This window comes from Lynx canadensis, chromosome E1, assembly GCF_007474595.2.
Source record: "Lynx canadensis isolate LIC74 chromosome E1, mLynCan4.pri.v2, whole genome shotgun sequence".
In the NCBI taxonomy this organism is placed as follows: Eukaryota; Metazoa; Chordata; class Mammalia; order Carnivora; family Felidae; genus Lynx; species Lynx canadensis.
In genome coordinates this window covers 9,890,843-9,907,766 of record NC_044316.2, presented here as the reverse complement: position 1 = coordinate 9,907,766, position 16,924 = coordinate 9,890,843, and the positions used below count along the sequence as shown (strand labels likewise).

Genomic DNA, 16,924 nt, shown 5'->3' with positions numbered 1-16,924 from the left:
AAACAACCAAAGGTTCATGGATGGATAAATGTATAAACAAAATGTGGTATATACATTCAATGGAAGACTGTTCAGCCATAAAAAAAAAAAAAGGAAAACCTAACTTATGTAACAACATAAATGAACCTTAAAGGCATAATGCTAAATAAAATAAGTCAGTCACAGAAGGACAAATACTGCAAGATCCCACTTATATGTGGTATCTAATACAGTCAAACTCAGAGAAGCGGAAAATAGAACTGTAGCTGTTAGAAGCTGGAAGGGGAGAAATAGAGAGTTGTGATTAACAGGTATAAAGTTTCAGTTACCCAAGGTGAATACGTTCTGGAGATCTGCTATACGCCATTGTATGTATAGTTAACAGTATTGTACTGTACACTTAAGAATTTATTAAGAGGGTGGAGTTCATGGATCTCGTTTACCACAACAGAGAAAGTGAAAAGAATTCATGGAAAGAAGAGAAAGTCCCAGAGTTAGGACAAAAGTTCAGGTATGACTCATGATCAGTACTGTCTCTAATGTAGAGAGCTATAAAAAGGTATGTTTTGGGGAAGGGAAGTTGTGCTTGTTTTTTCTCTACATTAATTAATTAATCCTCTCTACACCCAGGGCCTTGAAGAAAGGTATCAATTGTGAAGATTCAGGGGGACTGTTTTGCCTTTAACCAGGTCTAACATAATCCAAGCTAATTCCACTCTCTCAACAGATGTTTACTGTATAGCCACTATGAGCAAATTATTAATCAGAACAAAGACACTAGTTTTGAAGCAAATGCCTATCAAAAAGCCTAAAAATCAGAACCTGTGTTGTTTCTCAGTTTTTGCTTTTCCACCAACTAAAAACAGCTGCCAATCCCAGACAAGTACTGTAAGATGTTGTACAGACGTTAATGCACATTTTTGAGGGGATTAAAACTAACTGAAAGAAGTTTTGATACCTTTAAATAAAATATTAACTGTATTTCATTTCAGAAACACAGAATGAAGTTACACCCTTCTTTTGGATCAGAAAAACTCAGTTTTAAGAATAAAAGGACATTAACATATTTTAAACATTTTAAAAAATTAATAAATGAAACAGTTTTAACTCAATAAATGCTTGGCTAAGCAAAGATAAATGCTTTGGTTCAATTTCTAAAATACTCTTTTAATAAAAGAACAAAGGAACATAGAAATGCTTAAAACATCTGCTTTTTAAAAAACATACCTTTTAGGAACCCATGAGGACAGATTACTGGAAGTAAAGAACTTTCCTTCAATTATTTGAGTGATGTTCAAAACTCCATTACTCACTTTAGTATTTCACTAAGAAGTTTTCAATTTTTTAAAAAACGGCTATTTATTTTGAGAGATAAAGAGGGAGAGAGACAGCAAGCACTCAAGCACAGGAGGGGTGGGAGGGTTGGCGTAGAGAGACAATCCAAGCAGGCTTCACTGTCAGCACAGAGCCAGACTTGAGGTTCGAACCCACAAACTGTGAGATCATAACCTGAGCAGAGATCAAGAATCAGACGCTTAACCAACTGAGCCACCCTGGCACCCTAACTTAGTGTCTACTTAAATGCAAGTACAAAACACCAGTATATTCTAAAGAAGTTACTCGGAAGAAATTACACGTCAATTCTGAATTCTCAGTATAATCAATCTTTAGTTATAAAAGCAATAGGCCATTACAAATTCCTTTACGGTCACCTTGTGAAGCTCAAGAAGTTTTAATACAATGAAAATGATTACAACAGAAACCTTAGAGGCAGGTGTTAGACCATCATCTTCTTAATATATTTGCGTTTTAAGGGGAAAACAGAAAATCTATATAGGATACTCATTCTTTGATTTGCTCTGAAATCCTAAGGACCGGGTCAAGATGAAATAAGCACACCTCACCCACCCCACAGAATGCAGCTAAAAACACTAGACAAATGTATCTGAAGACCTGGAAATGGTAGCAGGCAGACAGAAAGGAAACCAGAACTCAAAGTGCCACCAGAGCAGAGCCAAGTGTCCTGCTTTGTTTCTCCAGTATCTCCTGGCCTGGACTCCAAAGCTGAAACTGCACAAGGATGCACAAAGAAAAAGCTCCAGAGAAGCCCTCTATTTCTGGTCTAAGGAGCAGGAAGGGGTTTCATATGGATAGCAGAGAGTGAGGGAAATCTCCTGGGCTTTCTGTCACTCCAGTCTCCATCCCCAGGCAATGGCAGCAGCACTCAGGCAAGCTCCAAAAGCTCTCCAAACTCCGTCCTTTGACAGAGAAACCGTAGTCCCAGTAAGAAGAGGAGAATCCCTATTTCTTTTATCCACTGTCCTCTGGCTGCTTGGCCACAGAAGCTGACATAGTGGTAGAAAGTGAAGCCCCAACTTTCTAGCCAAACAACCAGGAAGGTAGGGTCCCCTAGGCACCAGAAACTGCTAGGGAAACAGCAGAAAAGAAGAAGGCCTGTGAAAAGCATATCAAGTTGTGTGTGTACTCCTGGGCTCACACATGAACTGGGCATGATGCATGGACTTGACTGTAACAGCATACCAATGGGTGTGAGAACTAAACTATGTCCTTTCCACTGGACAGGTCTCAGACTGGACCCTAGCAGGCATAGATACAAATACAATCCAAAACTGAATGGACTCTAGAACCACAGCCTACAGAATGCTAGTTGGAACATGGCTGAACCTAACCAGGTGAATTTCTTGCTAAAACAAAAATTCAACATTCTTCACAGGATCTAAACATGACCCAGAATCATGCAAGTCAAACTGTCCTTAATACAATCCAAAATTAACTGCCATACAAAACCCCAGAAAATCCCATTATCTCACAAGTGAAAAGACAAGCAAGATGATACAGATACACAGATGCTGGAATTACAGAACAAAGATTTTTTTTTTTATAACCATGTTCCAAGAAGTAAGGTCAAATACTCTTGAAACAAACAGAAAGACAGCCTCTGCAGAGAAAAAGATTAAAAAAAAAAAAAAAAAAGCACAAGAAGGAAGAGGAGGAAGAGGAGGAGGAGGAGGAGGAGGAGGAGCAGCAAATGGAAGGATGAGAACCATAAAAAAAAATAACCTAAGGTTAAAATTCACTGGAAAGACTCAAAGCATGATGGAAATGACAGAGGAAAGAATCAGTGAATTCAAAGATATACGAATAGAAAATTTCCAAGCTGAAAAACAGGAAAACAAAAAATTAGACAAAAGCACATAGAGCCTCAAGGATCTGCAGGACAATGACAAACATACAACATTTGGGTCATTAAAATCTCAGAAGAAAGAGAAAGAAGTATGGGGCCAAAAAAAAAAAAAAGTGAAAGAACAATCAATGGCTGAAAACATCCTCCTTTGAAAATCAAAAAGCTCAGTGAACTTCAGATGGGATAACCAAACTGCTGAACATTAGAGACAGGGAAAATATCTCAAAAGCAGCAATAAAAAAGATGCTAAACATAAGATAATAATGATTCCAAGACTGCAGATTTCTCCCAGAAACCATGGAGGCCAGAGGCAGTGAAACAGCACTTTTAAAGTGGTAAGAGAAAAGAACTATCAACCTTGAATTCTCTATCAAATGAAAATTCCTTCAAAATAAAGAAACTCTTAGATGGAAAATTACTGAGAAAATTCTGACAGCAGTCCTGCTCTAGAAGAAATGCTAGAGGGATTTTTGAGATGCTGGTGAAATAACAGAAATAACAACTGAACTTCAGGAATGAAGGAACAGCAACAGATATGGCAAATACCGGGCTTACACGTAACAGACAATTCTTTTTTTAAGTTCTGTAAGTTGTGTCCAACAGTTGAAAGCCAAATTCCCAACACCGTCTGATGGGATTTTCAACAAAAGTGGATGACACTACACCACATGAGTGGGGAGACAAAAGGACCTACATGGCCCACTTGATGTAATAAAATGATAATTTTAGGGGCGCCTGGGTGGCTCACTTGGTTGAGTGACCGACTTCGGCTCAGGTCATGATCTCACAGTCCGTGGGTTTGAGCCCCGCATCAGGCTCTGTGCTGACAGCTCAGAACCTGGAACTTGCTTCAGATTCTGTGTCTCCCTCTTTCTCTGCCCTCTCCCACTCATGCTCTGTCTCTGTCTCTCTCTCTCAAAAATGAATAAACATTAAAAAAAATTTAAAAAAAAAAAGATAATTTTACATGGACTGTGTATGTATTGATGGTATGTATACTGCAATCCCTAGAGAAACCACTAAAAACCTATACAAAGAGATATAATCAAGAACTAAATAGATAAACTCTTAAAAAAATTCAAAGAATCCAAAAGAAAAAAGAATAGGAAATCCAAGGATGGGAACAAACAGAAAAATAAAATGGGAGACATAAATTCAAACACATTAATAATTACTTAATATAATTATATATGTTAAATTAACAAGTATTGGCAATTATATTTACATATTAAAAGGTAAATAATCACGTTGTAATTAACTACACTTAATATAAAGAACTACACTACAACTTACACTGAAATAAATTTATCAACAAAAAACCAGATTGTCAGAATGGATTAAAAAAAAATGACCCAACTACATGCTATCAAAAGAAACTCACTTTAAAAATGATAAAGGCGGGGCGCCTGGGTGGCGCAGTTGGTTAAGCGTCCGACTTCAGCCAGGTCACGATCTCGCGGTCCGAGAGTTCGAGCCCCGCGTCGGGCTCTGGGTTGATGGCTCGGAGCCTGGAGCCTGTTTCCGATTCTGTGTCTCCCTCTCTCTCTGACCCTCCCCCGTTCATGCTCTGTCTCTCTCTGTCCCAAAAATAAATAAACGTTGAAAAAAAAAATTAAAAAAAAAAAAAATGATAAAGGCAAGGGGTGCCTGGGTGGCTCAGTCAGTTGGGCGTCCCTTTGGCTCAGGTCAAGATCTCACAGTCTGTGAGTTCAAGCCCCACGTCAGACTCTGCACTGACAGCTCAGAGCCTGGAGCCTACTTCAGATTCTGTCTCCTTCTCTCTCTTACTCTCCCCCACTCACACTCTGTGTCTCTCTCTCTCTCTCTCTCTCTCTCAAAAATAAAATAAAAACATTAAAAAAAAAATGATAAAGGCAAGTCAAAAGTAAAGCGAAAGAAAAAGATGTACCATGAACTGCAGTGGCTATACAAGTCAGACAGAAGAGATTTCTGACCTTAGAACAAGTGAAGTTACCACAGATAAAGAGGAACATTACAAAATGGTAGGATCGATTTACCAAGAAGATTCAATGATTCTAAATAGGTACAAACCTAACAACAGAGCCTCAAAATACATGCAAAAACAGAACTGAAAGCACAATTGGAAAAATCCACAACTATGCTCAAAGACTTCAACACTCCTCTCTAACAGATATAAAAAACATAAAAGTACTGGCAATGATACAGAAAAACTGAACACCATCATCAACCAACTCCATCGAATTGACATTTATAGAAAACTATCAAACAGCAGTATGTTCTTTTCATTGTATGTGAGTTATTCACCAAGATAAACCATATCCTAGGCTATTTAAAATTTTTAACAAATTTAGGGGCACTTGGATGGCTCGGTTGAGCATCTGACTTCGGCTCAGGTCATGATCTCACAGCTCGTGAGTTCGAGCCCTGCGTCGGGCCCTGTGCTGACAGCTCAGAGCCTGGAGCCTGCTACGGATTCTGTGTCTCCCTCTCTCTCTGCCCCTCCCCTGATCGCGCTCTGTCTCTGTCTCTCTCTCAAAATAAACATTAAAAAATGTTTTAATAAAAATTTTTTTAAACAAATTTAAAAGAACTGAAATAATTCAAAGTATGTTTTCTAACCATGATATAATTACACGGGAAGTCAGTAACAAAAAGATCACAGATAAAATTCTTCAAACACCTGAAAATTAAACAACATATTTCTAAATAATCATGGGCAAAAGAGTAAGACTCCAGGGAAATTAGGCATTTTATTTTTATTTAATTCAAAGTATCAGAATTTGTGGGGTGTAGATAAAACAGTGATTGGAAGGAAATTTATAGCATTACATGCTTCTCTTAAAATACAAAGGTCTCTGGGTGGCCTGGGTGGCTCAGTCAGTTAAGTGTCTGACTCTTGATTTCCACCCAGGTCATGATCCCAGAGTTGTGGGATCAAGCCCCGCATAGGGCTCTGTACCGACAGCGCAGAGCCTGTTTGGGATTCTCTCTCTCCCTCTCTCTCTCTGCCCCCTCCTGCTTGCATGCCCACGCATGTGAGCAAGCTCTCTCTTTCTCAAAATAAAGAAATAAGCTTAAAAAAAAAAGAAACAAAAGGTCTCTTGGGGCACCTGGCTGGCTCAGTCACTAGAGTATGCGACTCTTGATATCAGTCAGGGTTATGAGTTTGAGCCCCACACTGGGTGCAGAGATTACTTAAAAAAATAAAATCTTTCAAAAAATTTAAAAAAAAAAGGTCTCAAATAAACGATCTAAGTTTCTATCTTAAGAAATGAGAAAAAGTAAATCTAAAACAAGCATGAGAAGGGGCTCCTGGGTGGCTCAGTTGGTGGGGCAACTGACTTTGGCTCAGGTCATGATCTCACGGTTTGTGAGTTTGAGCCCCGCATGGAGCTCTGTGCTGACAGCTCAGAGCCTGGAGCTACTTCAGATTCTGTGTCTTCCTCTCTCTCCACACCTCCCTCACTTGTGCGCGCTCTCTCTCTCTCTCTCTCTCTCTCTCTCTCAAAAATAAACATTAAAAAAAATTTAAAGCAAGCAGGAGGAAAGAATTAACACATAGCAGAAAAATCCATAAAATTGAAAAGAGAAAAACAGATAAAAAAAATCAATTGTAAATCAAAAGCTGGTTCTTTTAAAAAGACAGATTAACCCCCTATGCATGCTGGCAAAGAAGAAAGAAGACACAATTACCAATATCAGCAATGAAAAAGGGGTATTACTACAAACTTGAGACTAAAAAAGAAAGGGAATCCTAGATAATTACATGCCCATAAATTCAACAATTTAATGAAAATAACAATTCCTTCAAAGCTGCAAAGTACTAACATTCCCTCAAGAAGAAATAGATAACCTGAACAGTCCTAGATCTATTAAAGAAACGGAATTTATAGTTTGAAACACTCTGAAAAAACACACAAAAAAACCCCAACAATTCTATATGATCTTTTCCAAAAACAGAAGTGGTGGGAAAACATCCCAACTCATTTTTGGGGGCCAACATTACATTGATACTAAAATCAGACAAAAGCAGTACAAGAAAACTACAGACCAAATCCATCATAAACTACAGACCAAATCCATCATTTATGCAAATTTGCAATTTTGTCTATTGCAAAATTTTATGCAATTTTGTCTATTGCAAAAATGACCAACAAAATTTAGAAAATCAAATCTAGCAACATATGAGAATAAAACACACCACACAACCAAATGGCACTAAACCTGGGAATGCAAGGTTATTCAAACTTTCAAAAATCAATCAATATAACCCATCACATTTACAGACAAAGAAAGGAAAACTACATGGTCGTATCAAACGACACAGACAAAACATGTGACAAAATTCAACACCATTCATGATTCAAACAACTCTCAAGAAACCACTAAGAGAAGCAGACTTCCATCAACCTATAAAGAGCCTTTATAAAAAACTCATGGTTAACCTCATACTTCATGGTGAAAGACTAAATGCTTTCCCTCCAAGATCAGGAACAAGAATATTCATTCTCACCACTCCTAATCAACACACTACAGCAAGTCCTAGCTTAGTGCAAAAGGCAACGGGAAAAGAAAAAAAAAAAAAAAAAAAAAGATCAGAAAGCAAGAAGTAACTGTCCTTATTCACAAACAACATCAATATAGAAAATCCCAAGTAATCTACAGAAAAACTACTAGAAGTAGTGAGTTTCATAAGGTCACAGAATAGGTTAACATATAAAAGTCAATCATATTTCTATATACTAGCAATAAAAAATTAGAAACAGAAATTTTTTAAAATAGCATTCACGGGGCACCTGGATGGCTCAGTTGATTGAGTATCCGACTTCAGCTCAGGTCATGATCTAATGGTTCATGAGTTCAAACCCTGCATTTGGCTATCTGCTGTCAGCACAGAGCCCGCTTCAGATCCTCTTTCTCTCTGCCCCTACCCCACTCACACTCTCTCAAAAAGAAATAAAAACATTAAAAACAAAATTGCACCCACAATAGCACCAAAAAGAAATACTTAGATATAAGTTTAAAAAAATATATGAAGGATGTGTACACTGAGGACTACATATTGCTGATAAATAAATAAGATACCTAAGTAAATAAAAACATTCTCCATGTTCATGTATTCTAAGACTTGATACAGTTAAGATGTAAATTCTTATCAAACTGACCTAAGGATTGAATGCAATTCCAATAAAAACTCCATCAGGATTTTTTTTCTTTTCTTTAATGTTTGTTTATTTTTGACAGGGGGTGGGAGAGACAGAGTGCAAGTGCGGGAGGGGCACAGAGTGAGGGAGACACAGAATCCGAAGTAGGCTCCAGGCTCTGAGTTGTCAGCACAGAGACCCACACGGGGCTTGAACCCACCAACTGTGAGATCATGATCTGTGGAAAGCTGGATGCTTAACCGACGGAGTCACCCAGGCACCCCTACCAGGATTTCTTATAAATATAGACAAGATTGTGCTAAAGATTATATTTAGGGGAAAATAAAAACTAGAATAGAACAATTTTGAAAAAGAAAAAACAAACTTGGAGACCTCATACTATCTAATTTTAAGACTTACTGTAAAGCTACAGTAATGAAGACAGTGGATACTGATTGGTGAAGGAACAGACACATGTATCAATGGAACAGAACAGAGTCCATAAATAGACCTACAGAAATATGGCTAAGGTACAAGGGCAAGTCAATACAGTAAGGGTAGTCTTTTCAATTAGTGGTGTTGAAACAACACCATATTCATATGCAAAAATAAAAAACAATACAAAAATATTTGACCACCCCTTACATCTTAGACAATATTAACTCAAAATAGACCATATATCTAACTGTGAAGGATGAAATCATAGTACTTTTAGAAGAACACACAAGAGAAAATCTTCATGACGGTTAATTAGGCAAACAGTTCTCAGGGTATGACTCCAAAAGCACAATCCATAAAAGAAAAAAGTCACTAAATTAATCAAAAAGTCCTCTTGTTCTGTGAAAGACACTATTAAGAGAATGAGAAGTCAAGCTATCAACCAGGAGAAAACATCTGAAATCACATAGCCAAAACAGTTTTATACCCAGAACACACACACAAAAAAACCTCTCAAAATTCAATGTCAGTAAAACAGACAATCCAAGAAAATATGGGAGTATGTTGCTGGTGGATATGCAAAATGGTACAGCCACTCTACAAAACAGTCGGACAGTTTTTTATATAATTAAACATATACCATATAATTCAGCAAACTTACCACTTGGTATTTGCCCTAGAGAAATAAAAACTTTTGTCCACACAAAAAATCGTATACATGCACAAATGTTTATAGCAGTTTTATTAATAATCATTAACAACTGGAAACAATCCAGACGTCCTTAAACTGGTGAATGGATAGTACATCCATACAATGAATATTACTTAGCAATAAAAAGCTATGAACATCTTGACAGAACATGGATAAATTTCAAGCCATTATGCTAAGTCAAAGAAGCCTATCTCAAAGGCTACATATTGTAAAAATTCATTTGTATGGTACTCCAGAAAAGGCAAAACTACAGAGTCAGATAGATCAGTGGTTGCCAAATGATGTGACAGAGGAGGGTTTAAACACAAAGGTGACAGAACTATTCTTATCCTGTGAGGACAGTTACAGGAACCTATGCATGTGTTAAAATTCATACAAATATACATCAAAAGAGATCGAATCGGGGCGCCTGGGTGGCGCAGTCGGTTAAACGTCCGACTTCAGCCAGGTCACGATCTCGCGTCCGTGAGTTCGAGCCCCGCGTCAGGCTCTGGGCTGATGGCTCAGAGCCTGGAGCCTGTTTCCGATTCTGTGTCTCCCTCTCTCTCTGCCCCTCCCCCGTTCATGCTCTGTCTCTCTCTGTCCCAAAAATAAATAAACGTTGAAAAAAAAAAAAATTAAAAAAAAAAAAAAGAGATCAAATCTATTGCACTAAAATTTTTTAAACTAATGAAAAATGAAAAAACAAGTACTCTTTTAATAACTCCACTATTTCTTTCTCCTTTTTTTTTTTAACATTTATTTATTTTTGAGAGAGTGTAAGAGCATGCGTGCAGGGGAGGGACACAGAGAGGGAAACACAGAATCGAAAGCAGGCTCCAGGATCCAAGCTGTCAGTACAGAACCTGACATGGGGCTCGAACTCACAAACCATGAGATTGTGACCTGAGCTGAAGTCAGATGCTTAACCGACTGAACCACCTAGGCGCCCCATCCTCCACTGCTATTTCTATGTTTTATTGAAATAAACTACCACCAAACCAAAAGGCTTCCAAAAAAAAAAAAAAAGAAAAAAAGAAAAGGAAGTGTATTACAATTAAACAGACTTCCATTTCCAGAAACAGGCCAGACTAGATGTTTAAAAAAATTCTTCGCAATACTAAATTTCCCATACACTAAATATCCCACCACAATAAATTTCGTGGTAAAGCAAGGGAAACAGTGAGAGGAAGAAAACAAGGACAAGCAATTCCTTAATCTGAAAACTGTGGGGCCAGTAATATTTTAGAATTCAGAATCTGGGCAGTTTTTATAGAGGTAATGCACCGTGTTTATAGAAACCAGGTTAATCCTCTAGCAGCATGTGGGACAACACCACATAATCAAACACATCTACGTTTCTGCAGTAAGTTCATACCAGTCCAGGTCAAGTTTCGTCCTTTTAAAAAATAACCTGGGATAGTCAAAGCTTTCTGGATTTCTAAATTGCAGATGAAGAACTGCGGAGCTGCAGGAGCCAGTGCAAATCAAGATGGGCGTAAGTACAGAGGGGAAGGGCATTCACCTGGGAAAACCACCAATGTCAAGAGACTTAAGTGTGCCTTTTCAAGAGCAGTTGCCCAGGACCCAAATAGGGTAGAATTTGGGTTTTAAGTGGTAACTAAAACTAATGGATGGTACTGAAGCTGGCCCCAGATGCAGGACAAATGCAAATGCAGACATAATCTGAAATAGGCCCATTTAAACAGATTTCTCAAACAATTCCCACAGATAAAAATCCAAAAACCTATGTTCACAGTCAAAACCACTAAAATCACAAGCTACCAAGAGTGTAAATCTGAAGAAACAAATACTGAATCAGATCCACAAAAACTACAGCTATTGGAATTATCAGATGATGAATATATATTTAATAAATTTAAATAGAAAATGGGCTCAAGAGTGGGATGAAGGGATAAAGGAAGAAGAAACTAAAAAATGATGAGGCAAATTTGAATTGTAAAATTTTTTTCTAGAAATAAAAAATTCAGTTAACTTTTAAATAAGAATAACATTAAAAAATTATTCAACAGCAGATTAGACAGACCCATATTGAAATAATCGATGAACTAAATAAAAAACAGATCTGAAGAAAACACTACCAATGTGGAAAAGTTACCTACTATAGATTTCAACTCTAGGATATTCTGGAAAAGGCAAAACTATGGAGACAGTAAAAAGATTAGTGGTTGTCAGGGATAAGCAGGTAGGAAGAGATGAATAGACAGAGTACGGAGGATTTTTTAGGACAGTGAAAATACTCTAACACCATAAATGATGGATACATGTCATTATACATTTGTTCAAACCTGTAAGAATGAACAACACCAAAAGTGAACTCTAATGTAAACTATGGACTTTGAGTGACTATAAGGTATCCAGGTAGGTTCATCAACTGCAATAAATGTTCCACTCTGGTGGGGGACGTGGATGATGGGAGAGGCCTCTGTATGTGTGGGGCAAGGGTATATGGGAAATCTCTGTACCTTCCCCTCAATTTTGCTGTGAACCTTAAACTGCTCAGAAAAAATAAAGTCTTACTAGAGGGGGGAAAAAAAAAGAAAAAGCAAACAAAGAAAAGCCAAGAAAGAAATCACCTAGCCCTGTAAGAAACAAAGAACAGATAAGATAAAAAAAAGAGGAAAAACTTGGAGGCTGTCTAATCAGAATTCTAGAAGGTAATAACTGAAAAATTCAGAGGGTGTAACTCCCAAATGGACAGAGAAGAAATCAAGAAAGAGGTGCTATTGTTGAAATGCCTGGACTTTAACTTTAGCTCCACCCTCTCCCCTCCCCTCATTCTATAACCAGAGGCAAGTTCCTTTACTTTCCTAAGTCATGATTTTCTCATGTGTAAAACAGGCTAAGGATGGCGATCTCATACAGGTGTTGGAATTAAGTGGAATTCAAGGGCAGCACTTGGCACAGAACCTAACAGAGGTCACCGGTTGGCAATTAACAAATAATCGCATCTATAAAGTTCATTAAAATGGTAGTAAATTAAGAATAAGATGAGGATGAAATAAGCATTTCTGGGTTAATGATTTGATTTCAAACTCTGTGGAAGGGAAAGGCAGGACACTTAACCCTTCCTCACTGGTTAATTCTGCGAATATCCTTCTTAGAGGATCCAATCCTGTAGGTATCCCTGCTGTTCCTTTTTTATATGCCAAGCCTACTCAGGACACTCTCCATCCAAATCCTTCCAAATGTGCAAGTGGGTGTGAAGAGAAAAGAAACCTTTTCTAGTCCTAGCCTCAGCAATCAGACAACAAAAAGAAATCAAAGGCATCCAAATCAGCAAGGAGGAAGTCAACGTTCACTCTTCCCAGACAACATGATATTCTATGTGGAAAACCCAAAAGACTTCACCAAAAAACTGCTAGAACTGATACACGAACTCAGCAAAGTCACAGAATATAAAATCAATGTACAGAAATCAGTTGCATTTCTATATACACACTAATAATGAACCAGCAGAAAGAGGAATCAAGGAATCAATCCCATTTACAATTGCACCAAAACCCATAAAATACCTAGGAATAAACCTAGCCAAAAATGTGAAAAATCTATACACTGAAAACTATAAAAAGCTTATGAAAAGAAACTGAAGAAGACACACAAAAAAAATGGAAAAACATTCCATGCTCATGGATTGGAAGAACAAATATTGTTAAAATGCCAATTACTACCCAAAGCAATCTACACATTCAATGCAATCCCTATCAGAGTAACACCAGCATTCTTCACAGACCTAGAACAAGCAATCCTAAAATTTGTATGAAACCAGAAGAGACCCCGAATAGCCAAAGTAATCGTGAAAAAGAAAACCAAAGCTGGAGGCATCACAAGCCCGGACTCCAAGCTGTATTACAAAGCTGTAATCGTCAAGATCATATGGTACTGGCACAAAAACAGACACATAGATCAATGGAACAGAACAGAGAACCCAGAATGGACCCACAAATATGTGGCCAACTAATCTTTGACAGGAAAGATTATCCAATGGAAAAAAGACAGTCTCTTTAGCAAATGGTGTTGGGAAAACTGGACAGCGACGAGCAGAAGAATGACCCTGGACCATTTTCTTACACCATACACAAAAATAAACTCAAAATGGATGAAAGACCTAAACATAAGACAAGAAGTCATCAAAATCCTAGAGAAAACAGACAACAACTTCTTTGGCCTCAGCTGCAGCAACTTTTTACTTGACACATCTCCAGAGGCAAGGGAAACAAAAGCAAAAATGAACTACTGGGACCTCATCAAGATAAAAAGCTTCTGCACAGCAAAGGAAACAATCAGCAAAACTAAAAGGTAACCAATGGAATGGGAAAGAATATTTGCAAATGACATCTCAGATAAAGGGTTAATATCCAAAAGTCTATAAAGAATTTATCAAACTCAGCATGCCCAAAAAACAAATAATCCAGTGAAGAAATGGGCAAAAGATACGAATAGACAGTTTTCCAAACAAGACATCCAGATGGCTAACAGACACATGAAAAGATGCTCAATATCACTCAGTATCAGGGAAATACAAATCAATACCACAATGAGATACCACCTCATACCTATCAGAATGACTAAAATTGGGGCGCCTGGGTGGCGCAGTCGGTTAAGCGTCCGACTTCAGCCAGGTCACGATCTCGCGGTCCGTGAGTTCGAGCCCCGCGTCGGGCTCTGGGCTGATGGCTCAGAGCCTGGATCCTGTTTCCGATTCTGTGTCTCCCTCTCTCTCTGCCCCTCCCGCGTTCATGCTCTGTCTCTCTCTGTCCCAAAAATAAATAAAAAAAAAAAAAAAAAAAAAATGACTAAAATTAACTCAGGCAACAACAGATGTCAGTGAGGATGCAGAGAAAGAGAAACCCTTTTGCACTGCTGGTAGGAATGCAAACTGGTGGAGCCACTCTGGAAAACAGTATGGAAGTTCCTCAAAAAATTAAAAATACAACTACCCTATGACCCAGCAATTGCAGTACTAGGTATTTATCCAAAGGATACAAAAATGCTGATTCGAGGGGGCACATGCACCCCAATGATTATAGCAGCACTATTGACAACAGTCAAAGTATGGCAAGAGCCCAAATGTCCATCAACTGATAAATGGATAAAGAAGATGTGGTATATATATATACAATGGAGTATCACTCGGCAATCAAAAAGAATGAAATCTTGCCATTTGTGACAACATGTATGGAACCAGAGTGTATTATGCTAAGTGAAATAAGTCAGCCAGAGAAAGACAAATATATGATTTCACTCACATAATGGAATTTAAGAAACAAAACAGATGAACAGAGGGGAAGGGAAGCAAATATAAGATAAGACAGAAGGAGACAAACCATGAGACACTTAAATACAGAGAACAAACTGAGGGCTGCTGATGGGTGGGGGAATGGGCTAAGTGGGCAACGGGCATTAAGGAGGGCACTTATTGGGATGAGCATTGGGTGTTACATGTAAGTGATGAATCACTAAATTCTATTCCTGAACTCATTATTACATTATATGTTAACTAACCTGGATTTAAATCAATCAATCAATCAATCAATCAATAAGAAAATGATTCCAACCCTTCTATTCCCCTCAAGTTCTACTTTGTAAACTGATTAAACAAACAAACCAAACAGGATAAAGAGAGACAAGAAAATCACATACTTACTTTTCATTAATTTTCCTGATAAGTCCTTTAGTGGTGAAGAGGGACTATTTCTACTGGCTACTAGAAGTCTGGAGGAGGATTCTTGGGTTTCCATGGAAAGTTGATGAGTTCCCGTTCTGGCCATTTCAAGATGGAGAGAATGGGCACTGTCACATTCCCGGGAAAGCAGCAAGTGATTCTGAATGTTGCTAGTTCTATTATTCACGTCAATTCCTTCTGATTGAGTCATAAGCAACTGGGCTGAGCAAGAATCCTCCAATCTCTTGTCAAGAGACTCAGTTATAAGAGACGTTGTAGTTTCGTGCTTTTTAGATGGAGAGACAGGCTCGGCCAATGAGCTCTGCTTCACTGTGTTCAGACTGTGTGCTCTTATTCGAGACCAAGTTGTAGAGTGAAAACTTTCAGCCTCTAACCAAAATTTAACCAAATGCTCCATTCTCCGAAGTTCCATGAATTGAATGAAATAAGGGAGGACAACTGTGTCATGTAAGACTTGTTCAAGAGTCTTTGAAAGACTGGATTTGGTCTCTTGAGTCTGGTAGTCCAGACAAGATCTGCCTAAAAGAAGCAAAAGATTAGCAGCTCAGTAACAAATAATTTAAGATTGACAGATAAGTCAGTCACTTTTAGCATCAGTGGTACCAGAATTCTTGAATAAAGTTTACTTCCCTAGCAATTTAAATGAATAAAGAACTAAAAACTCTATAGTTCTGGCTTCTAAACAAGCAAAGAAACAACTGTCCAAAACTTATTTAATCCATCATAAAGCTCTTTGTAACTCAAGTATTATCTTTTTTTTTTTTAATTTTTTTTTTTTTTTTTAGCGTTTATTTTTGAGACAGAGACAGAGCATGAACAGGGGAGGGTCAGAGAGAGAGGGAGACACAGAATCCGAAACAGGCTCCAGGCTCTGAGCTGTCAGCACAGAGCCTGACGCGGGGCTCGAACCCACGGACCGCGAGATCATGACCTGAGCTGAAGTCAGACGCTTAGCCGACTGAGCCACCCAGGCGCCCCAAGTATTATCTCTTTTAATGGCAGTTCAGACCATGTAAATTCTTAAAAAAAAAAAAAAAAAAAAAAAAAAAATCTTATGATACTAGTCCCAGAGAAAAGAAAAAAGGCCAATAAAAATATGAAAATATATTCAATCTAGTTAAAAATCCCAGAAAAGCAAATTAATACAAGGTCACATTTTTGTCTGTCAAACTGGAAGATGTTGTTTCAAAAAGTAACAATTAACAAAGGCAAATTAAAAACAGGCCAACATCGTCACCCACTGATGATGAGAAGAAAAGATGGGAAAACCTTTTTGAAGGAGCACTCAGTAACAGACAGCAAAGCTTTAGAAATCTCCATGATTTTCAATCTAGTAACTCCACTTCTAGGAACTTTTCCTGAGGAAAATTGTGGATGTGTGGATATAGCTAAAAAAACGTTACCAACTCTCAGCACTGATTACAACAGAATAAAGAACAGTTCTTGGAGATTAGCTAGAAAAATAAAATTAAATAAAACTTAATAAAAATATGTTCATTTTACATTAGACTAAATTTAGGTTATGATTCTAACCACAAACTAGTTATTAAACAAAAAATTTAAAAACATTTTTTACATTCACAGCAGTGGCACATTGAGGTTCATTTTCATAAAATTAACAAGGGCTTCATCAATTTTTCAAAAGGGCTTTTCTTAATCCTTTGATATTCAAATCATTTTCTTTTGAATCTCTCTGCGAATCATCCTTGCTGGCTGTCTCATTGTCAATGTTAACTAGGGCATCTTGGTCAACATCACTTTCACGAACTTTAGAAAAT

The 16,924-nt window shown here is 37.7% G+C and overlaps 1 protein-coding gene across 1 annotated transcript in view; it reads right to left on the bottom strand.

Moving 5' to 3' along the window:
• The window catches only part of AKAP10 (A-kinase anchoring protein 10), an 80,589-nt gene that overhangs the window by 44,675 nt on the left and 18,990 nt on the right, over positions 1-16,924 (bottom strand). Inside the window, exon 4 of the mRNA XM_030294790.1 lies at positions 15,108-15,665. Within this exon, the coding sequence (XP_030150650.1) occupies positions 15,108-15,665 (558 nt within the window). The remainder of the gene's footprint in view (positions 1-15,107; positions 15,666-16,924) is intronic.